The 22,486-nt window shown below is 45.5% G+C and overlaps 5 protein-coding genes across 10 annotated transcripts; 1 reads left to right on the top strand and 4 right to left on the bottom strand.

Moving 5' to 3' along the window:
• Window positions 1–2,331: 2,331 nt before the first annotated feature.
• On the bottom strand, window positions 2,332–5,601 carry LOC136199806 (ubiquitin carboxyl-terminal hydrolase 2-like). 4 transcript variants are annotated; one of them, XM_065990108.1, is made up of 14 exons: window positions 5,068–5,601; window positions 4,410–5,011; window positions 4,263–4,359; window positions 4,086–4,200; window positions 3,906–4,029; window positions 3,750–3,852; window positions 3,582–3,677; window positions 3,465–3,532; window positions 3,297–3,403; window positions 3,120–3,233; window positions 2,989–3,067; window positions 2,818–2,925; window positions 2,644–2,767; window positions 2,332–2,587 (listed from the first exon to the last, which is right to left on the bottom strand). In XM_065990108.1, exons 3-14 carry the CDS (start codon window positions 4,322–4,324, stop codon window positions 2,512–2,514), a joined length of 1,176 nt encoding a protein of 391 aa, XP_065846180.1. In that variant the 5' UTR covers window positions 4,325–4,359; window positions 4,410–5,011; window positions 5,068–5,601; the 3' UTR covers window positions 2,332–2,511. The 4 variants fall into 4 exon arrangements, 3 of the variants coding, with proteins under 3 accessions (XP_065846180.1, XP_065846182.1, XP_065846181.1); XM_065990110.1 differs by having other exon boundaries at window positions 2,332–2,581; window positions 4,410–5,601; XM_065990109.1 differs by having other exon boundaries at window positions 3,465–3,529; window positions 4,410–5,601.
• A 907-nt stretch (window positions 5,602–6,508) lies between these two features.
• On the top strand, window positions 6,509–8,603 carry LOC136199888 (collagen alpha-1(VI) chain-like). Its single transcript, XM_065990185.1, has 2 exons — window positions 6,509–6,960; window positions 7,017–8,603. Exons 1-2 carry the CDS (start codon window positions 6,531–6,533, stop codon window positions 8,498–8,500), a joined length of 1,914 nt encoding a protein of 637 aa, XP_065846257.1. The 5' UTR covers window positions 6,509–6,530; the 3' UTR covers window positions 8,501–8,603.
• A 308-nt stretch (window positions 8,604–8,911) lies between these two features.
• LOC136185044 (tropomyosin alpha-1 chain-like) lies at window positions 8,912–11,073 on the bottom strand. 2 transcript variants are annotated; one of them, XM_065972086.1, is made up of 5 exons: window positions 10,977–11,073; window positions 10,862–10,926; window positions 10,750–10,800; window positions 10,329–10,697; window positions 8,912–10,281 (listed from the first exon to the last, which is right to left on the bottom strand). In XM_065972086.1, the coding sequence occupies exon 5, from the start codon at window positions 10,167–10,169 to the stop codon at window positions 8,982–8,984; it is 1,188 nt and encodes a 395-aa protein (XP_065828158.1). In that variant the 5' UTR covers window positions 10,170–10,281; window positions 10,329–10,697; window positions 10,750–10,800; window positions 10,862–10,926; window positions 10,977–11,073; the 3' UTR covers window positions 8,912–8,981. The 2 variants fall into 2 exon arrangements, with proteins under 2 accessions (XP_065828158.1, XP_065828167.1); XM_065972095.1 differs by having other exon boundaries at window positions 8,912–10,278.
• Window positions 11,074–14,087: 3,014 nt separating this feature from the next.
• LOC136199668 (uncharacterized) lies at window positions 14,088–19,054 on the bottom strand. Of its 2 annotated transcripts, none has more exons than XM_065989922.1 (19): window positions 18,837–19,054; window positions 18,526–18,679; window positions 18,417–18,481; window positions 18,305–18,355; window positions 17,968–18,252; window positions 17,777–17,913; window positions 17,579–17,719; window positions 16,564–17,517; window positions 15,983–16,334; window positions 15,804–15,935; window positions 15,607–15,738; window positions 15,421–15,546; window positions 15,236–15,361; window positions 15,055–15,180; window positions 14,863–14,994; window positions 14,656–14,805; window positions 14,468–14,590; window positions 14,290–14,412; window positions 14,088–14,232 (listed from the first exon to the last, which is right to left on the bottom strand). In XM_065989922.1, the coding sequence occupies exons 2-19, from the start codon at window positions 18,651–18,653 to the stop codon at window positions 14,165–14,167; spliced, it is 3,351 nt and encodes a 1,116-aa protein (XP_065845994.1). In that variant the 5' UTR covers window positions 18,654–18,679; window positions 18,837–19,054; the 3' UTR covers window positions 14,088–14,164. The 2 variants fall into 2 exon arrangements, with proteins under 2 accessions (XP_065845994.1, XP_065845993.1); XM_065989921.1 differs by having other exon boundaries at window positions 18,526–18,664.
• A 1,561-nt stretch (window positions 19,055–20,615) lies between these two features.
• LOC136193743 (collagen triple helix repeat-containing protein 1-like) lies at window positions 20,616–21,625 on the bottom strand. The gene is made up of 4 exons (XM_065982735.1): window positions 21,613–21,625; window positions 21,506–21,558; window positions 21,109–21,447; window positions 20,616–21,060 (listed from the first exon to the last, which is right to left on the bottom strand). Exons 1-4 carry the CDS (start codon window positions 21,623–21,625, stop codon window positions 20,707–20,709), a joined length of 759 nt encoding a protein of 252 aa, XP_065838807.1. The 3' UTR covers window positions 20,616–20,706.
• Window positions 21,626–22,486: the final 861 nt, after the last annotated feature.

Below are 22,486 nucleotides of genomic sequence, written 5' to 3'. Positions count from 1 at the left end.
CGTTAATGTCTTACGTCTTTATGCCGCTATGGGTTCCAACTTCCACAAACCAGCTCCGGGTTTTGCCGGACCCAATCCCTTTTTAAGCAGCATTAAAAAAATCGTGAAAGAAGCGGAGAAACTTGCGGGATGCGTTGTCAAGCGTAGCTACCCTCAGTGCAGCTGTCCGTGTGCATCAGGAAATCTGCAACTGCATGCCTCGCGACTTCGTCGTCGTCGTCGACTCTTCCGCAAGCATAAGTCGAACCGACTTCGGCAAAGTTAAATATGCGTTGGATAACCTTCTCACAAATCAGTGCCACTTCAGTAGCAGCTGTATTGGTAGAGATATCACCAGGTTGGCGTTGATAGCGTATTCTTCTCACGTGCATGTGGTAACGAACTTCAAAACCTTTGCTAACAATCATACGACACCGAACAAACTTAAAACTCTTATCCTAAGTATACCTTATTTAGGAGGTGAAACAAGAACTGAAGAGGCTCTCCTAAAAGTGAAAGACGAAATTTTCAATGTATCTGCCGGAATGCGTCTGAATAGCAAGAAAACTATTCTCGTCTTGACGTATGGCGGCGCCGTGTCAAAGCAATTTCTACATCACTATCCTGGTGTAAACACCATTGGACTTGTTATTAGACAGAACGTCAGCGTTCTGGAGTTGGAGAAAACAACCCACCATAGAAATTGTCTCGTAAAAAATACTATTCTCGTAGCAGGCTTTGAAAATTTACTTGACATCATAGAAGCCATCATTGAGCTGTCGGGTGACTGCAAATTAATCTGCAGCTAGTGATATTTTGATAAGTGCAGGTGAAATGACAGTGGTAGCTTTACTTACTCTCCGTTGCATGCAGATGAAACTTCAAAATCTTTCTCAACCCTATAAGAGTGCTAGTGCTCGAGTACTGATTGATCTCTGATACGACTAACCACTCTTACGCAGAATTAACGAGACAATACGCTCAGAGTCAAAGGAGCAAGAAGTTCGATCGGGTGAATCGCTGGTACACAAGAAAGACGTGCAGCTACTGTAGCTCTTTTAAGATAAGAGTTCATCGATAATGTACGTTTCTTTAGAATCTCTCTCCTTTTTCTGAATATCGAGATCCACTTCGATAAACTACACTGTAGCTACAGTCGCCGGCGTTGTTGCGTGCGTGCGTGCGTGCGTGCGTGCGTGCGTAAAACCTCTTGCTGCCCGATATTCAAGCATTGCCCATGCCATGTATTTCACGCCCTGTCAATGATGAGCGTGGAATTCCTCCATGCGCCATCCAGTTCACGTTTCAGAAAGCCGAGAGCGACGCCGAGCTCTTTCCAAAAGTGGCCGACCTCTTCAAAAGCAAAACGATACAAATCGACAGCTCCTTTGTCTGCAAGAGAATCGAAAATAATTCGACTCACGGACGCGATTCCTTGCATTACCAACACTGGACCTTCGTTGACGCCTTTCTAAAGATTCCACCAGAGAGAACACTTCCAACGTTCATTCATTAATTAAATAAAAGAGGTGATGTCTGTCTAGAGCTTTGATTATTTATGGCGGAGGAGAAAAATTAAATAAATATCTGGCAAATGAATGATAGAACCTTTGTATTTAGGAATAAGATTTCAAGCTCAATTTAATTTTGGTACGTTTTCTAATTTCTCTGCAGGATCTCTTATTTGCCAAGGACACTGATCCACGGACACCACGTCGTTGCCTTCTCGTATAGACACTCCGCAATGACAACTGTACATTCTATAAATTTGACGGCACTTCCACATTCGAGACCGTATCTGTAAAAGAAAAAAAAAATCAGTCGTTTCTAAGCTGTAGGGTTTATGCAAAGTTGAAAATAATATTGTAATCAAGATAAATTACAGCATAGGCTGCTGCCTAATTTTAAATCAGTCAGGTTTTACAGCTGGCTTACCGCAAAATTTCTTTTTTGTTTCGGACTAGCCAAAACTCTCCAACTCCGTAATAATAATAATAGCTACAATAATGGCGAAACATTTATAAGAGAAACCGCTGCCTGCCGATGTCGAGAGTGCAAAGACCGTAGGTGCGTCAGAGTTGGTTCCGTCAACGTTTGTCTCACCTGTTTCACACACGTGACGTGGGCAGGATGACGCAAAAAAAGTCTCACCTCTTCTATGTCTTTTTTCATTCTCGGACTAAAGCAGCACCGGAAAGCGTACGTCTGATTCACTTTGATCATACAATCCGTGGTTTGACCATAGATATGGTTTGACCATATATATGACGACGTTCTGAAAGTTCGCGAGAATTCAAGTTGGTAACACATGGTAAACGAATTTGTAATTTCTTTTGCTGTGCTCTGATGGCTGTCAACATACTCTTTTTTCAAGCAAATTGACTATCTACAGCACAGTGCTCTCATAATACTACAGCAGTAAAAATGCAGGCGTGATACGTAGTCAATAAATTACGTATCATGTATTGTAGTTGAAAATTTTGCAAATGCTGTTGTGTTCTGCAGCGATGTCCCTAGCCGCGCAAATTCATTTTAGGACTTGCATTTCTCATAGAAAAGAACATAGCACTGCAATCCTCTTACGGAACTTGAGTCCACTAACCTAACACTAGAACATCTCTCAGTTGAGATTGATGTGAATAAGTAAGTGTTTAAGGTATTTACCTAGAGTCATCAAAAAGATACCATTCATCTGTGACGCTATGCTTGCACGAGGCTGTGTAATGACCACTGAATGTACTTTCCATATGATTAGAAACTGCATATAATTTGTAGAGACATTGACCACCTAAGTATATAAATCTAAACAGAATTGTTTTTGATTATTAATTAAATGACCTTTGCTGGGTGAATTCGAATCAAGATAAGGTTCCAAATTTACATTACGTTCCACGGGAAATTTTATGACGTCGGATATTTTAGTTGACACACCAAATCTTTTTAGATCTAAATTAAAACTTATATGATATGAGTTATTTTAAGTACATATATAATAATAAAATGACTTACGTATAACAAGTATCGGAGGAAGTTTGCTTAATGTAAGACGCTTTGTACACCTACGCTTCCTATTACATTTACTACAAAACTAGAAAAGGAAAGAATTCATTTAGGATATTTATATAGATACGCAGTTGTACCGGACTGTTGTCTCCGTCCATTGTTTCCGGTTCCGTGAAGAAATCAAAACAATCCGTTAGGGTAGAATCGACTGAAGTGGACAAGCGATCATACGAAGAGAAGAAAGATTGCTTCTATGAAAGCGATAGTCTATATACCTGCTGTATATCTTTCATATCCGTTCCCTCCCGTCTTACCCTACGTGGAATAGGAAGAGACAAATCCCAAAAGGTATCATAAGTAATCGACTGATGAGAACAGGATTCAAAAGTGAGTGTACTCATCAACTGACCGACAAAAAGATCTTCAGACAACAAACGATGAAAAATCTATAAATTCATATTTTAGTTCTTTTCTTTCCTTACCAGCTATTTTGCTATTTTCACATGCACGATATTTTTCTGAAGCCAAATCAGACTCACTCGTAAATCTTCTAAAAATACTAATTTTATATAGGATTCAATAGGATTATTATTACTGACGTAGCAAAATTGCTTGCTGATTTTGGAGAATCAATTCTCAAATCTTCATGGAGACCATCAAGTAAAAATCGCAGAAACTCATGAGCATCTTGTTTACTGTACAAAATAACTTTTAGTGGCCAATATTTCTATTTTTTATATCTATCATGTATCATTGTGTCTTCATACCTATATCCGGGTAAAAATCCTCGAATTTGACCTCCGACTTCTGTTGGTAACAAGGGACTGCTCTCTTTCTTATTCCGCATGCGTTTCAAAAGATCAGCAAAGGCTAATAAATTCAAAATCACGAGGACGTACTTTAGTACAATAAGAGTTTCTTGCCTCTCACTAACCGCCCTTTCATGTGACTCTTTCTATTTAGATTTGTCTCGTACTCATCCGAGACAAAGAAGTCAGCAAGAAGTCGCGTGCTACTCAAACACTGAAGCATGGAATTCATAAAGCCCTGAAAAACCGCACAAATAATAACTAAAGAATCCACGAATAAGAAATTTGGCTTACCATGTTTCCCAAGTTACCAAGTCCCATAAGACCATTACTCGCAACTGCAGTTTCAATTCTAGATTTACGCCGTGTCAACGAAGAAAAGCCGCACTCTCTTCCGGAATCAAAGTTTCTTTTGACAGGGTGACCCCTTTTCCTTCGCATTCAACGACACTACCTACGTTATGCACATACCCAGCGGGGAATGATTCTGTCTCTCCCACGTTTCCTCCTTCAACTGCGGCAGTCTTTTCCATTTCAGACGACTTCCCGTATGCTTCGAAGGTCTAATCTAAATGCATCCAATTACAAACCACATTATTCTAGCAAACGCACCCTTACTTTTTTTTCTCACGGCAATATTGGTCGCTTTTCCTTTCATCGATTCTCTTTCCAATTGTCCGATTTTTTCTCTAATTCCCGAACAGAGATCCGCACTCTCAACGTGCTTTCTCTCTTTTTCAGCGGTCTCAATTATTTTCTGTGCAACGTGTTTCTGTCCTTCGGTTTCCTTCAAAACGTTCAAAAATCGGTCAACCGAATCGGGTCCTTTTCGCGGTAGAATGAAAACGAGAAGCAATTGTGATCTTTTCTTGTCATCAATGGAATCAGAAAAGAGCTCCTCATATTCTGAAACGGTGATGAGAGACTTCGAGAAGACGATCGATGAGAGAAAGGGGAATGAGAATCTCCACCAGAGCGGAAAGAATGGAGTGCACATGCGTTTTCCATCTTTGATCCATTTCAAACAGAGCAAATGAGCGAACGAAGCGACGTTGCGAAAAAAAGCAAAGGAACTTCGGGTATCCCGGAAATGACGGATTTGCGCGCGCAGACTCTGCTCCGAAAGAGGGCCCCGAAGAGGTGTAGCAGCTTTTCGGAGAGGTAAAGTACACTTGCGCGACGACTTTCGCGAAGTCTCCCAAATTGGTCCCAGGGGGCTTCTGCAAACCGATCTCTAAACGTTCCGTGCCTAGTAACCTTGTTCGCGTTTCTTCACCTTTCCTTTGCTTGACGCTCGCCTATTTCTTTGGCCATTTTTTGAAGCGATTTTCGTCGCGGCTTCGGCTCGCTGTGAAGTCAAAATTGGTCCTAGCTGCCGACGCCATAAAGCGGAGCGAACTGAGACTCGGGAATCAAAAACATGTAAGCTCATCTCTGATCCGGCGATTAGGGAGCGGTTCGATGCCAACGGGAAGCAAATCGTCGCCTATCACACGATTTTTCGACCGTCGCATGCTCGTCTTGAGCGACTTGACAAGAAGGAATCGTTTCTCGAAGACATCGACAATTGGGACGTCGGCGAAACACTTTGGTCGAGCTGCTTTACTAACTTCATCAGAGAACTGCCTCAGAATTTCCCGGATAAAAGCTCCGTTTGCGACGCAGCTCTTTGTCGCTTCTAAAGTCACCTGTTTCAGTCTTCGGCCAGCTACGTTAGTTTTAGAGGCCAATATTTTCCTAGTGACAGTAAGAGCTGGCTGCGCTTTACGCTAGGCCGGCGCGCCGTGAGCGTGGTTGTGAAGTATTGGGACTATTCTAGAACAGCAACGCCCAATGATGTAAGGTGCTTGCGCAGTAGCAAACTAGGTTAAGATAGGTAACCATCCCTGACAACTGCCCCGTAACTCAATTAGCGATTTTCAGCAAAGGTTTACGACGTTTTACACCAGCATACATACTGTACAGTGATGAAATTTATTTTTTATTGATTGGGACGCCTTGTCATACCAAGAGGGTGAAAATGGAACAATAACTTTCTGTTCTAATATAGTCCTTTTCTAATATAGTTCCTTCTAAGATGGCGCTATTTTAGAACAGGGTCTATTTTAGAACAACCTCTTTTCAGTGCAGAAGCAGATTCAAGGCCGGCTGACGCCAAGTGAGGTTGGGCGGGCCACTCTGCGCGCGAAAAAAATTTTAAGGCCACGCCCACTCGAGACATCGCTTTTGCATGATGCGATTAACCGATCAACACGCTGAGAAAGCTTTCCTACGCACGACGGTGAAGCAAGAAAAGTAATAGTAATTATATATTACCGTTGGCCAAAAAGTTGGGGGGGCCATGGCCCCCCGCCCCCCCTCGTGAGCCGGCCTTGCTGAGATGAAGACTCATGCCATGCAGAAATCGCCTGGTAGCTACCGCGCATGGCCTGCATGGCCTGCATGGGTGCACGTTGGGACCGAGTCTGTTCTAATATAGTTCCTTCTAAGATGGCACTATTTTAGAACAGGGTCTATTTTAGAACACACTGAACAAACGTTCATCACTGTACTGTACTGATGTATGCTGGTGTAAAACGTCGTAAACCTTTGCTGAAAATCGCTAATTGAGTTACGGGGCCGTTGTCAGGGGTTGTTACCTATCTTAACCTAGTTTGCTACTGCGCAAGCACCTTACATCATTGGGCGTTGCTGTTCTAGAATAGTCCCGATCTAATATAGTGACTTCACATCACGCGAATGACGTCGATCCTAACTTCCGGTAATTCAATTAGACTCCAATCGCCGCACGTATATAAAGTGAGCGCTCGTTTCCTTTGCATCAAAACATACAGCAGCCCTTCCGAAGAATTCACCAAAGAAGATCAATTCAGTATGAAGTTGAGCGGTTTCATTGCTCCCTTTGCTGTTCTCAGCATCACCAACGCTCTCAGCTTACAAGCGCTGTGCCGGACAACGTTCGGACGAAAGCGTTTAGGCAGTCAATGCAATTCATATTGGCCTCGCTGTCAAGTGTCCGCCTGGTCTCAGTGGGCCCAATCGCCAACCAAGCTTGAGATAGACACCTCCTGCCAGCCGAGCCGATCGCGAGGAATCCAAGAGCGCAAGAGAACTGTCACGGTCTTCGGCCTGAATTGTTCGAGTCTCATTGAAACCAGAAAAGCGAACTGTAATTTTGGCAGCAGTGAGTCTTGTGATTTTGTTAAATTTACCTCTCTCTGGCAGGCTTGAACAGCACTACTGCTAGCGCCGTCAATGCCTTACGCCTTTACGTCGCTTTGGCCTCCATTTTCAACCCAGAGACTTCTGCTGCACCTGTTTTCACTAGTTTCAGACCTGGTCTATTTGTCACCTCACTCAGAAACCAACGAGTCTTCTCACTACCTGGCCTATTCGGCACACGCGGAACCGGCTCACTCATCATACACGGCTTACTCAGAAGACCTGCTGTGCATACCCTCCCACAGTTCGGCCCGCGCGGACCCGGCACACCGGGCAGACCCGGCACACCGGGCAAACCCGGCTCGTCCGGCACACTCGGCGCGTCCGGCACACCCGGCTCGTCCGGCACACTCGTCTCGTTCGGCACACCTGGCTCGTCCGGCACACCCGGCCCGTCCGGCACACCCGGCCCGTCCGGCACACCCGGCCCGTCCGGCACACCCGGCCCGTCCGGCACACCCGGCCCGTCCGGCACACCCGGCCCGTCCGGCACACCCGGCCCGTCCGGCACACCCGGCCCGTCCGGCACACCCGGCCCGTCCGGCACACCCGGCCCGTCCGGCACACCCGGCCCGTCCGGCACACCCGGCCCGTCCGGCACACCCGGCCCGTCCGGCACACCCGGCCCGTCCGGCACACCCGGCCCGTCCGGCACACCCGGCCCGTCCGGCACACCCGGCCCGTCCGGCACACCCGGCCCGTCCGGCACACCCGGCAGTACTAAAAGCAGAAAGCCAACGTCTACAAGCAGCGTTCAAGAAATCGCGAAAGAAGCGGAGAAACTTTTGTCTCCGTCTAGGGGAGGCGTTGTCAAGCGTAGATCTTGTAGCTGTCCGTGCGCATCAGGACGACCGCAGCTGCAGCGCGACTTGGTCGTCGTCGTTGACTCGTCTGGAAGTATAAGTTCGACCGATTTCAACAAAGCTAAAGACGCGTTGGATAAACTTCTCACAAATCAGTGCCACTTCAGTAGCAGCTGCATTGGTAGAGACATCACGAGGTTGGCGTTGGTAGCTTATTCTTCTCACGTACATGTGGTAACGAATTTCAAAACATTTGCTAATGAACATTCGACGCCAAGCAAACTTAAAACTCTTATTCAAAGCATACCTCATTTTCGAAGTGGAACAAGAACTGGACTGGCTCTCGAAAAAGTGAAAAACGAAATTTTTTCGGTGTCTGCCGGAATGCGTCTGAATAGCAAGAAAACTGTTCTTGTCTTAACGGACGGCAAAAGCAACGGCTCACCTACTCCTTGCCCCGTGGCAAAGCAAATTGTAGATCATTTTCCTGGTACTAACATCATCGGACTTGGCATTGGGCAAAACGTCAACGTTGCGGAGCTGAAGTGTATAACCGAACACGGCAACAAAGACCAGAATATTCTTTTAGCAGGCTTTGAAAATTTTGTTGAAATTGTGGAAGTCATCATTGCGCTGTCGGGTGACTGCAAATTACAGCCTGTTGATATTTTTGATAAGCGCTAGTAAAATGACATCAATTGCTTTTAAAGTTTACTTACACTCAGTTGCATGCAGATAAAATGTACTTCGAAAAGTTGAATGAAATGAACGTTCTCATTTACCCTGAGAGTGCTTGTACTGATTTATCTTTGATACGACTGCCGTGTGCATGAAAGTCGGAGGCGTGCATGAGCCGAGCAATTCACTCTTACGCAAAACAAGAACAAACGTTTCGTAGGTAGTCTGACGAGTAAAAGACGGTTGGACGCCGCCATCTCGCGTAGAAGGATCAATACACAGAATTTAATGTACTATGACTCTATCATAGATCCAAAAGGAAAAAGGAAAAAGAATTCTTGGGATGAGATGACGAGGTATTAGCGTACGCGTTTAAGCTACGAGGATTTCAACGTTTCAATTAACAGCATTCGACAGACAACTCTCCTATAGCACTGTAAACAAGAACACAATTTTTTTTGACAGTACTGTAGCTAAGCTATGACAGTCATTTAACTTGCTCTAGAGTCATTGCAATCCATTCAAAGGCAGCCTTCACGTCATCTTCACTAACGGGTTTTCTAATCTTTCGAACAATCGTCGAATGGAGAAGAGAAAAGTCCAAGTTTTTGAGATCCACTTCGCGGTGAGCGTAAATCAGGGTAGAAAAAATGTCGCCGTATGATGCATCCCAGCTGGCGCTGTATGACTTTCCTTGCCACTCGGAGACGGCAGAGTCAAACTCTTGCTTGCTAACCGGCACGCTCTCGTTGTACCCCTTCGGCGCTGTAAGATGCCTTAGAAGAAATCCGTTGGCGCGAAACGGAACGATTTTATTTTCAAGAGATCTGATGATTTCGGCAGCCTTCACGACTTCGTAATTTGCCTCTAGGGGAATCAGCCTTTTCTCAATTTGTTCTAATTTCGTGTTCGCCGCCGCTAGATCTTTCTCCAATTTTTCAAATTTCGTGTTCGCCGCCGCTAGATCTTCCTCCCTCTGTTTCTCCAATTTCGTGTTCAACGCCGCTAGATCTTTCTCCAATTTTTCAACTTTCGTCAATACTGCCCCTATTCTCTTTCTAACTAAATTGTCCAAGACGTCGTCACGCGTTTCTGAGATGTTAACGATTGCTTTCCTTTGACTCTCTGCCTTTTCCTTAAGCTGATCGATTGTTTTCTCCAGTTTCACCACCAATTCTGCTTGCTCTCTACAGTCCCTTCGCTTCTTCCGTAGCTCCTTGCGCACGTCGTCCGCTTCTCTCTTTGCTCTCGTAGCCCTGACATTCGATAGAGTCACATTTGCGCGCACATTTGCGAGCTGAGCCTCATATGATTTCGATTTGGCCGTCGGATCGCCGGAACGAAGCACAGTGATAACCCCGTTCTGAACTTCGTTTCTCTTCTCTTCCGTGCTCAGAGTCTCTCCCAGCCTCGAAATTTCTCTTTCCGAATCAGACAGCTCTTCGATAAGCAAATCGAAACACAGCTGAACAGCTCTAACTATCTCCGAGAGCGACGATTGACAACGAATCAACTCGAGAGCTTCGTCTATCAAAGCCTCATTGCAATCGAACTCCTTGGCCTTTTGGAGAGAATCAGCCGTCGCCTTGAGCAGTTTCTGAACGTTCTCGTCGACGTCCTCGCCTTGTATCTCTGCGATGACGTCTTGCGTTTTTTGAGGCTCAGCTTCTGCCATACTAAGTACACCGTAACGGCAAAGCGACGAGCAAGAACGAGCAGGAACGAGCACGCACGTGGAGCACGTGTGTGGATTATCCGGGACGGAGTGATGAAACGGGATGTATCTACTAATGCCCGAATAAGATAATTAGCTGACCGGTGTTAAAATTCTTACATCGATTGGACTTTCCTTCAACAACCTTTCGATCATTCAACGCTTTCAGTACAGCACCGAATCCACAATCAACAATATTAACATTTTCATGAATTACTGCTGGCTTTCTCTCATTCTCAGGAATTTTCACCGTGCGTCTACTCTTCACTTTGACCAGTTCTCGGCGAAGACGTTCAATAGACGACAGTAAAAAGCCTTTTGCTGCCCGATATTCCTCAAGCATTGCCCATGCCATGTATTTCACCTGTCGATGATTGGCGTGGAATTCCTCCATGGCCGTCCAGTTCGCGTTTCAGAAAGCCGAGAGCGGCGCCGAGCTCTTTCCAGAAGTGACCGACCACTTCGAAAGCAAATCGACGCCTCTTTTGTCTGCAAGAGAATCGAAAGTAATTCGAATGACGAACGGGCTTCGTTGCCTTACCAACACCGGACCTTCGCTGACGCCGTTCTAAAGATTCCACCAGAGAGAACACTGCCAACGTTCATTTATTAATAAAATAAGGTGACATCTGTCTATATGTTAATTAACATACATGACTTGACAGAATTCACGTCTCCTTCTCTTATTTTCAATATTCGATTAAGAATATTAGCAACGCTGTAAAAACGTTGGCAATGATCCGTTGTTATTTATTTGGCGATCCGTACCTGCAATCTACATGCTTATCATTGAAGGTCGTCTGTATATCTTTCGTTGATTCATGAGACTGCGCATGTCTCCCGGGAATGAACAGCACAGATTCAGTATTTTTCGGAGAAAATTTCCGCAGTTCATCTCGTTTTTTGCTATGCAGCCAGTACTAAAAATTTTTAAATGCCAAGGGTAAAAATAGCTATTGGAGCCGACCACCGCAGTTGTACGGGTGGAGCCCGTATAACGAAGGAGGGAGGCTCTCTCAAACGTGATGGAGCCGACCACCAGAGTTGTACGGGTGGAGCCCGTATAACGGCGGTGGGAGGCTCTCTCAAACGTGATCTCAAGGCCGGAAGTGTCTGTCTGTCTGTCTGTCTGTCTGTATGTCTGTTCGTCACGCTCGGTATTGTGACGTAAATGAAAAACCCGTTTTTTCGTACAGCGCATGCGCGACATAGGGCTCGAAACGGTGACCCGAAAAATGCGATTTACGGCGCGAATAAAGCCTTTTTTCTATGACAAACAGAAAAAATGTTTAAAAAACCTTATTTTAAATTGCACTGTGCTATTTTTGGAGCCGACCACCGCAGTTGTACGGGTGGAGCCCGTATAACGAAGGAGGGAGGCTCTCTCAAACGTGATCTTAGGGCCGGAAGTGTCTGTATGTATGTATGTATGTACGTCTGTTCGGTACAGTATTGTGACGTCACATAGGAAAAACCCTTACTTTGTAAAGCGCATGCGTGAAATGGGGCCCAAAACGGTGACCCGAAAAAGGCGATTTACGGTGCGAATAAAGCGTTTTTTCTTTCAGAAACGAAAAAAATGCTTAGAAACCCTTATTTCCAATTGATCTGTGCTATTTTCCGTGTTATAAATGCGCTGAGAAACCGAAACGACAGTTTTGATTGTCACGCTCTGACGTCACAATCAAAAGTATCCAGTCACATGTACAGTATATGGGTGGGTATGTACGCACGGGTAACAGGAAATATGACCCGTACACATGCATAGGTCCTCCTCAAATACAGAGCACATTATCAAATACAGTACAGTGCGTGCCAGCAGCTCGTGCCAGCATAAATGGCCAAACGGGACTTTTAGTAGCGCGCGAGGAATTCAGAGCGTAGTTTACATTTGGCGTAGTTTTGACGTTTGATCGTCACATCAAGGATTTCCAATGAAGTCTAGCATTTCTATTTACGTCTATTTTGTAAGAAAACGGTTTTGATTTCACCGCAGACAACGTTTCTATACGTTTTGCTAAGAACACAGAAAAGTTCGTTTTTTTCCAGTTTCAAACAACATATGACGGCTTTCATAAACTCGTCTGTCACTTTATACCATTTTCTAAAACTTCATTATCTTTGATTTTCAATACAGTAATTCGGTGGAAAGAAACGGATGTCACGTGACGTAAATAGAAATGCATTTTTTCCGTTAGGGATCAAGTTAGAAAGAAACTCACTCTATAAATGGCTTCTCACGTGCATTGTTTAGAAATTTATTATCGGCGAATTTGAAAATGTTCTTTCCTTTACAAAATTTGCCATTTCAGAAACTTTTTTATTAGCGCGCGCTAAACTTGCAAAAAATTTAAATCTTTGGGAGTACGTCCCACAAAAATCAAACTGACATCCCTGTTTAAAATAGGCATTAGAGTGATTTTCGTTGACACACAGTGACACTGTATGTCTTGCAGCGAGTGATCTACAGTGATCTTAGCGCGCGTTTTGTGGCCATTTATGCTGGCACGCACTGTACTGTACGTCAGAAAAGCGCCTAATTAGGAAAACACAGCAATCATGCAAGTACTGTATTTACAGTATGTAGGTAGGACTGAGCTGTACTAGTAGTAGCTAACGGCTGTAATGACAACGTGAATATGTGACAGCATAAAAACTATGACGTCACACTATGTTATGCACTCGCGTACGGTAAGCGGTGGGAGGCTCTGCATGATGGCAACACGGTGAACACCGGGCCATCATTCTCTAGTCTTAGGACCTGAAGTGTCTGTCTGTCTGTCTGTCTGTCTGTCTGTCTGTCTGTATGTATGTCTGTTCGTCACGCTCGGTATTGTGACGTAACTTAAAAGCCCGTTTTTTCGTACAGCGCATGCGCGACAAAGGGCTCAAAACGGTGCCCCAAAAAAGGCGATTTACGACCCGAATAAAGCGTTTTTTCTTTCATAAACGGAAAAAATGCTTAGAAACCCTTATTTCCAATTGATCTGTACTATTTTCCGTGTTATAAATGCCCTGAGAAACCGAAACGACAGTTTTGATTGTCACGCTCTGACGTCACAATCAAAAGTATCCACTCATGCCGTATGTGCGTGGGTATGTACGCGTGTACGGGTAACAGGAAATATGACCCGTACACATGCATAGGTCCCCCTCAAATACAGAATACAGAGCACATTATCAAATACACTACGTCAGAAAAGCGCCTAATTAGGAAAACATTGCAATCATGCAAGTATTTACAGTATGTACGTAGGAGTGAGCTGTAGTAGCTAACGGCTGTAAGGACCACGTGAATATGTGACAACATAAAAAATTATGACGTCACACTATGGTATGCACTCTCGTACGGTAAGCGGTGGGAGGCTCTGCATGATGGCAACACGGTGAACACCGGGCCAACATTCTCTAGTTTTATGGCTCTACGTGCAGTGGTCAAGGCAAACACTAAAGCTACTGTGACAATAATTCTGAAACATTTACGAGTTGGCGCGCACGCAAACAGGAAAATTTGTTCGGGCTCCCTAGCTCCTTCAAGTTGGCAATAAGCAGACCTACTCGCACCGCGTCTGAGTACCGCTTCAGGCAACTAGACGCTTGGAATTCAAGGGAGGCAGTGCTGTCCACGGATTGTCCGTTACCTCGCAGAAGAGGCGATGACTGGCAGCAAAATGAAAGACGCCTTTGGCTCACGCTGTAAGTACGCGAGCCAGCAACGCCCGGCGTTAAAACGACGCCCGTGCGTTTGTGCTCCCGGATAAAGAAATCCTCGCTCTTTGTCAATCAGTTGGTCAAGTTGTGTACTGGCAACACGCAGTCGGTGGAGATATGCGCATGCTCTTTATCTAAGTAAGCAGCAAATATGGTAATAAGCTGATCGTGTTAGCGGCAGCTCAGCGTTCAACTTCATTTCGTCTGTACATAGTTGTTGCATGCACGTTTATCTATGTGTTTGCCTAGTGTGCTGCCGTCTCTCTTTCCACAGGTGCGCTGCTGTCTCTAAGTGCAGACTCGGTTCTCAGCACTAAACATCAGACACGAATATACTCTACATAGCTTCTAACGTATTAAATTAACTCACGTAGGTCGTGAATTTGATGACCACGAGGTAGATGATTGCATTCTGCTCGACCTAGTGCGAGCAGCTGCTCCGCTTCTGGAAACTTTCCTCGGAGACCCAAACATTTGACATAGACTGCAAGAACTAAAGAAAGCAGACCTTAGTTAATTGAAGCGTGACTAATACTGCTGGCAGATACTGGCGATTCGATTCTCGTCTCCCTCAGGTAGAAATTCCGACGAATTCCAGGCTAATTTTGCCAAATCGAGCGCCTCGTTTATCTTTCCCGTCTGGATGCATGCGGAGCTGAGAGCCGTACAAGCTTCGCCAAAAAAATATAAAATGATTACGATGAACATATATAAAACCATCTGACGACGATTTTACCATGAATCATGTCGGGATGCCCGTCGGGATAGAGCTGGCGATAAATTGTAATCGACTTCTCGTAGCATCGAATAGCCTCGTCATTCTTATCTGCAGTGCACTCGGCGATGGATTTCTCCCCGCGCAAAGCTTCTCCCAACATCGTCAGACCTATTAGTACAAAAATACGTCACCGTGAGGCCCTCTTCTCTTAAAAAGCAATCGTACAAGTAGCCGTTGCGGCGAGAGAAGCGCGTTCCTGCGCTCCAACGTCAAAGCACCCCAAGCACTCTTTCAGAGTCTTGACGGACTCCGCGTATCGTTTCGCCTCAAGAAGACAGTGTCCGTGTGAAAGAAGGGCTACGACATCAATCAATTAATAAATCTTTCATCGTGTACATCAACCGTTGCGAAACTGACCTCGAGACACGAGTGGGTGCTCAGGAGGACACACAGATCTTACAATCGAAAGGCCTTCGTACGAAAACTCGCAGGCTTTAGAAACCATGCCATTCTCTCTGAAGCATTCGGCCATCTGAAGACGAACTAAACAAAGGAATGCGTCGGCGAGAGAATAGACATAGTTAAGGAGCGCCCTCACGAAATCCCATGTCTTCGTGAGCGTCCGGAATTATTCTTTGGTAGGCTTTAAGCGCTTGAAAGAAATTTTTCAGCGCTTCGTCTAGCAAGCCGCACTCCATTTGACACTTAGCCAGATCTTGGTAACCTGCAAATCAGACAGCTGAAATAGCATAAAACGAGCGAGTGCAGCGGTCGTCATCTTACAAGCGGCAAGGTTGATTCCGGGATCGAATAGACCACACTCACCCAAGAGAAGAGCTTCGTTCAAAATCGATTGCTCCTCGTCGAATCGGCCCGATTTGCGATAGACAGACGCGAGCCGAAGAAAAACTACCAGAGCATGCATTCACGATGACGTAGAACAACCCTCCAAAAGGGAGTGTCACGTACCTATAAACGCGTTTTCCGCCGCTTCCGGGGTCTCGATTTCAGACGGGTAAGCGCTGAGAAGACGAAGTAGCGTCTCTTCGGCGTCCTCGAGCATTCGCTGCTTCACTTGACTTTCGACGAGTAGCCACAGGACTGCAAAACGCCATGCATGCCATCTCGTTCCAAAACGCGAGCGCGTGTAGCTATAATGCACTAACCTTGTCTATAAAATCTCATTTCGCTCTCGCTAAATTCGTCCAGACGTCTTCCCCCCAGAGCTTTCGAAACGTTCGCGTCGCCTTCGTGCCAATTTCCCGAAATGTAATTATATCTCGCCAAATTGAAATAATCTGTCATAACAGGTCACTTGGGGAAGAGACAAGAGACGTCAGCTTACAATCTCGTCTCCTCAATCGGCTCTCCTCAGCCGAAAACGTCGTCGACATCGCTTCGAAAACTTCAACGCGCAAAGAGCAGAGTCGCCCAGCGTAGTCGTAGTGAAAGTAGCCCAACGCCAAAGCGCAGCTGTAGTCGATCAGCCCCCGATGCGATTCGTCGAGCAGGCCCGCTTCGAGTATCTTTTCGGCGACCGAATAGACGTGGGGAACAAGACCGAGCAGAGACGGACTGCTGAAATAGACGTGGATGTCGTCCGGAGAGGGTAGACGTTTGAATAGAGCGGCACCGGTTGACTTCAAAACGCGTCGCAAGTCGTCGACGTTCTCGCCCAGACGCTGGAGCACGCTCGCCTATGAAACGCCAAATGAGATAATAGTATACTTTCTTGTATGAGGTTGTATATATCGTATACTGTCTCATACATATGGGATACTGTAGCACATACAGGAGTATACTGTGTACTTTTATGGAATACTGTCACATGTTCTTTTCACATACATGCATGTAGAAGTGCAAGGAATACTTCTCCCCCACTCCCCCATCATATGAGATACCAGCTGCCACATACAGTATACTCACCTGTATGAGATGATGAACGACAAACAAAACGGACGCCTCGTTGTCTGGTTCGCTCATCTGCTGGACCAACGAGCGCTCGTTCAACGCTTTCAGGGCCCTCGATACTCTATAGTCCTTTCCCGACGCCACGGTCTCCGGAAAAGCGGCATCGGCTACGACGTCGAGCGGTATGCCTTGGGACGACATCACTGAGCAGCACTTGAGGAAGAGATAGCCGTCCGGCGTCTCGTCGTCGCGAACGTCATCGAGATCCATTTCCCACGTGAGAAAAACGCGCTGACGTTCTTCGTACGCCGTCTGAGCGCGCAACACCGACTTCTGATCAAACGCGTTCAAGCCGACTGTCGTGGGATTCAATTTGACGAAATTTCTAACGCTGTGAATTCCGCAGCGATCGAGACCCGCCTTCAGGTGAGACAGGTGAAAGTAGCGCAAGAAGCTATCCAAGTTCAACGCAGCCGCTTCCAAGCGCTTCGCCTCCGCTTCCAATTTCGTCCAGTACTGACGAAAGGTGATGCGATGCTGCTCGATGAACGAACCGGCGTGGGATAGAGCGAGAGGCAGGCCCTCAACGGGCGGTTCGACGGCGACTTTTTCTGCGTATTTTCGCTCGTTGTAGTCCGACGTCGTCTGCGAATACGAACGCTTTCCGGACAAGCGATAGAGAGCGGCGATCGCTTTTTCTTTTTGAAGAACGTTCAACGTCAGACGGTCGACGTTTCGTTGGTGAAAAATGTCGTGCGTTTGCGTTCTGCGCGTCGTTATGACGACGTGGCAAGCGACCGAGTGGCCTGGTAGGCAGCTCTTGAGAAATTCGAAATCGTCGGCGTTGTCGAGGAAGAGCAACGATCGTGGACGTCGAGCGAGATAGTTGAAAAAAACGCGCAAGGCGTCGGCATGGGAAGTCATGGTAACGCCGTCAGTTGAACCGGCGAGATCCGCGGCTCTTGCGGCCTAAATAATACTGTATGTATTTACATAATTCTACGTAATATCTGCTGTCTCCTCAGCGTACGTTCTCGCGTAGCCACACTAAGAATGAGGGGTATGATTCGGCGTTGAAGTAGAAAATGCCGTCGGAATAGGATTTTGCAAATTGAAGAGCGTACTTGAAACCGAGAGTCGTTTTACCGACACCTCCAACTCCAGCGATAATCTATAGAAAGGTCATAAATCAATGATCATTAATTAATTAATCGTGCGCGCAGTCTGCCTGGATGCGTTGGACTTCGATTGGCTCGACTCTACTTTGCCTTGTTTTGCCGTTCCATAGGTACTGAGCAATCTGCAGAAGCTCCTCTTCTCGACCGTAGAACCTCCTATCGTCAATAATGCAGCTGGGCAAAAGAACTACAGTACATCAATGAATCCACAATAAACAATATTAACATTTTCATGAATTACTGCTGGCTTTTCTCTCATTCTCAGGAATTTTCACCGTGTGTCTACCCTTTACTTTGGCCAGTTCTCGGCGAAGACGTTCAATAGACGACAGTCGAAAACCTTTTGCTGCCCGATATTCCTCAAGCATTGCCCATGCCATGTATTTCACGCCCTGTCGATGATTGGCGTGGAATTCCTCCATGCCGTCCAGTTCGCGTTTCAGAAAGCCGAGAGCGGCGCCGAGCTCTTTCCAAAAGTGACCGACCTCTTCGAAAGCAAAATGATACAAATCGACGGCTCTTTTGTCTGCAAGAGAATCGAAAGTAATTCGAATCACAAACGGGCTTCATTGCATTACCAACACCGGACCTTCGTTGACGCCGTTCTAAAGATTCCACCAGAGAGAACACTGCCAACGTTCATTTATTAATCAATAAAATAAGGTGACCCCTGTCTATATGTTAACATACATGGCTTGACGGAATTCACGTCTCCTTCTCTTACTTTCAATATTCGATTAAGAATATTAACAACGCTGTAAAAAACGTTAGCAATGACCCGTTGTTATAATCCACTTACCTGCAATCTACATGCTTATCATTAAAGGTCGTCTGTATATCTTTCGTTGATTCATAGAGACTGCGCATTTGTCCCGGGGATGAACAGCACTGATTCAGTATTTTTCGGAGAAAATTTCCGCAGTTCATCTCGTTTTTTGCTATGCAGTACAGTACTAAACAATTTTTTTTAAATGCCAAGGGTAAAGAGCTATTTTTATGGCTCTACGTGCAGTGGTAAAGGCAAACACTAAAGCTACTGTGCCAATAATTCTGCACGCAAACCGGAAAATTTGTTCGGGCCCCCTACAAGTTGGCAATAAGCAGACCTACCCGCACCGCGTCTGAGTACAGCTTCAGGCAACTAGACGCTTGGAATTCAAGGACCGATGGGAGCTAGGCAATGCTGTCGATCCACGGATTGTCCGTTACCCCACGGAAGAGGCGATGACTGGCAGAAAAATGCCAAGAAAGACGCCTTTGGCTCACGCGATAAGTATGTGAGCCAAAATCACGCAGCAACGCCCAACGGCGTAAAAAAGCATAAAAACGACGTCCGTGCGTTTGTGCTCCCGGATAAAGAAATCCTCGCTCTTTTGCAGTTCTCTCTTGTCAAGTTGCGTACTGGCAACCACGCAGTCGGCGGGTTTACAGCCTGCTGCAAAGGCTTAATGTAGCCACATCGGTCTACCTGAGCCCGGCGAGGATTTTTTTCTGAAGATCTGCAGGCTTTCTCGTCCAGAGCGTAAATTTCCATCAAAGACGAGTCCGTTTTCTGCCATATAAAAGAAACCGATAGCCTTGCCGTAAACGTCTGCGACTTCTCTTTAGGTGAGGCCCCTTTCAGTTTACAATTGAGAGGCGATTGAAAAAAGGCATAATTTTCCCAGTAGCTCACCCATCAAGGCAACGAATGAAATAATGTGGTGCAGTGGCTTATGATAATCATAAGTTGTGGAATATATAACGGACACAAAAGGGGAGACTCCGTCTTTCTCTTGCATTGACAACATTTCAGTGACGTGGCCATTCTAGTGCCTTAAGCTCCGACAGCACTGTTCTACGCACTTGCTGAAAAATGAATCGTCGATTCATGCAGTGCAATGAATGTCGTTCAAACAGGAAGCACGCGCTTCCGCACTTGATTGAGTCAAAAGAAATTTGGCTCTGCGTTGGAGAGACGAGGACCACCAGATATCTCACGTGGTGACGACAACAACACGTTCTCACGTTTAGTTATTTGAAGTGCAGAAGTTCTCTTGTCGGCAGAACCTTGGAATGGCAAGCGCCGGCTTTTATTGAGAGGAGACGCATAACAATTAGCCGCAGAGGTAGGCACAACGTCACGGTTCTAGTAGGTAAATGACGGCGGATGATGGAGACTGCGTTTAGCCCCGGAGCACTGTCTTCACGATCACGCGAATGACATAACCGTCCTCCATCACCGCACAGGTATAAGCAAGCTCTAGTTTCCTTTGCAGCAAAACGTACAGCCCTTCTAAAAAGTTTGTCAAAGAAGATCAACTCAATGTGAAGTTGAAGTTGGGTTTTATTGCTCTTTTTGCTGTTCTTGGCATCACCAACAACGCTATCAGCCTTCACACCCTGTGCCGGACAAAATTCGGACAAAATTGTTTAGGCAGTCGTTGCAATCCATATTTGCTTCCCTGTGAAGTGTCCGAGTGGTCTCAGTGGGCCCAATCGCCGACCAAGCTTGAGATCGACACCTCCTACCAGCCGAGCCGAGCGCGAAGAGAAATGCCACCGTTTCCGGCCTGAACTGTCCAAGCCTCAGCGAAATCAGAAAAACTAATCTGTGTAATTTCAAACAGCAACGCGTCTTGTAATTCTTTTTTAAATCGTTTTTCTCCTGCAGGTCTGAACAGCACTACATTTAGCGCCGTGAATGCCTTACGCCTTTATGCCGCTTTGGGTTCCAGCTTCAACCCAGCGGCTTCTGCTTCTTCACCTGTTTCCTTTTTCTCGGCTTCCAAAGGCTTGTTTGGCTCTACTATACACAAAACTGCGTCAGCACCGAAGTCTACCAGCAGCGTTCATAAAGTCGTAGCAGAAGCAAAAGAACTTCTGTCTCGGGAAAGAGTACCACTACAAGTAATAATTCACAAGCATACAGAACATACAACTCAGCGTCATGCAGACATCAGTAGAATTAGTCAATTAAAAGTCGTTGGCTTGAGTCCAGTCAGTTTCGCGACTGGGGATATTCTTCAATCATTATCCGAGAAACAGAATTCCATCCAGAGTGACGATCAGATGATCCATAGCCCTGACAGTTTCCTACATGAACAGCTACTCTTATTGATCCAGTTGGAATGTTTTCACAGAGTCCTTCTATTTGGCCATGTCGAAGAGGATCATCTCTGGAGTTGGATATGCGCAGAACTCCTTCAATTGTCATTGGTCCAGAGCATTCCGCTCCATTAAAAGTGATGTACCAACGTCCACAGCAAGTACCACCAGGGCAATAGACTCTCATATTGGCAGCATACGCTACTTTGAGAGCGGTAGCAGAATTACGTTTTTTGAAGACGCATTCCTAATGGAAATCAATTTAGTGTGTGTAAAATTTGCCTTTGAAAATTACCTGTATGAGACCTGTATCTTTGCTATCAGATCTATTCCAGACACACTGCTTCCAGTTTATAGAATTGGCAGTGCCGTTTTCTCCTTGAGGTCCGGGCTCTCCTCGTTCTCCCAAATTTCCTTTGATCCCCTTTTCTCCTTTGATTCCTATTGGCCCCATTGATCCTCTTTGTCCCAAACTTCCTTTAGGACCCGTCTTTCCAGTGCCTCCTTTATCACCTCTGTCTCCCTTACCGCCCTTCATTCCATCACTTCCTTTCAATCCATCTCTTCCTGGCAATCCATTGTGGCCTGGAGATCCAGGAATTCCTGGTACTCCTGAACACCCTCCAACAGAGCCCTTAGCAAGACAATATTTCTTTTTAGAGGGGATTGAAGAGTCAACTGAACTGAGATACCTGATCTGATTTGGGGTTATTGCTCTCGACAGCGTTTAGAAATAGTATGAGTGCTGCAAACAAGCACCTTCAAGTTGAACTAGCAATCATCGTGTTGTCTTGCTCACTGAGGCTTTTCATCCTTTTTTATCCAAACTTGCCCGTTTATATTGATCAAAAAGAAGCGGGTATGATGTCACTTCCTTTAAATTGTATTGAATGAATGACGTCTTTTCCGTCTTTCTGAAGTTCTAACTACTTTAAATAATACAATTGCCGGTTCTTAGCATGACCATGCAAGTCATCTTCTTTTTTTAACGTCTTCACACACAAGTGACACAAAACGACGTCTTGTGTAACGACGTAAGGCAGACAGGCCCACTTTTTTGAAATAGGACGCATGACACGATTGCGTAGATTTACCAAACGATTGAACTAAAGCGTAGGATGTTAGAACACGGTCACTCATGTCCCCCCCCCCAACACCGTCACGAGGACTACGACGTAAGGACCATACTCCTCCCACTTAAATTATGTGGCATTTCTGGTTGATTCCAATGCTGCTGGATAATAAATGTATAAACAGATTCTCTAAAAACAATTATCACTAACACTATTTCTACTGGTCATTCTACTTAAAATATTCTAAAACTTTTCTACAGAAGATAAATACCATAATCGAGCCGCTTCTGTTGAGGCGAACAGCAAGCCAACCCATGTAGTTGCCCTCTCTTTACGTTTGCCAGACAATGCAACCCTAAACAAAGTCAATATAATAAAGTATATGTATTATTACCTATTGCTTCAGCGTGCTTCTTGAATAAAAGGTGCAGCTTGAAAAACGTGCAGGAGTATGACGCCCCTGCCGTCCGCCCATATGGATTTAAATCTTACACCGATTGGACTTTCCTTCAACAACCTTTCGATCATTCAGCGCTTTCAGTACATCACTGAATCCACAATCAACAATATTAACATTTTCATGAATTACTGCTGGCTTTT

Source organism: Oscarella lobularis, chromosome 1 (assembly GCF_947507565.1).
Source record: "Oscarella lobularis chromosome 1, ooOscLobu1.1, whole genome shotgun sequence".
NCBI classification, from domain to species: Eukaryota; Metazoa; Porifera; class Homoscleromorpha; order Homosclerophorida; family Oscarellidae; genus Oscarella; species Oscarella lobularis.
Note: the sequence above shows the minus strand (reverse complement) of the source record. Positions and strands in the feature narration are given on the sequence as shown.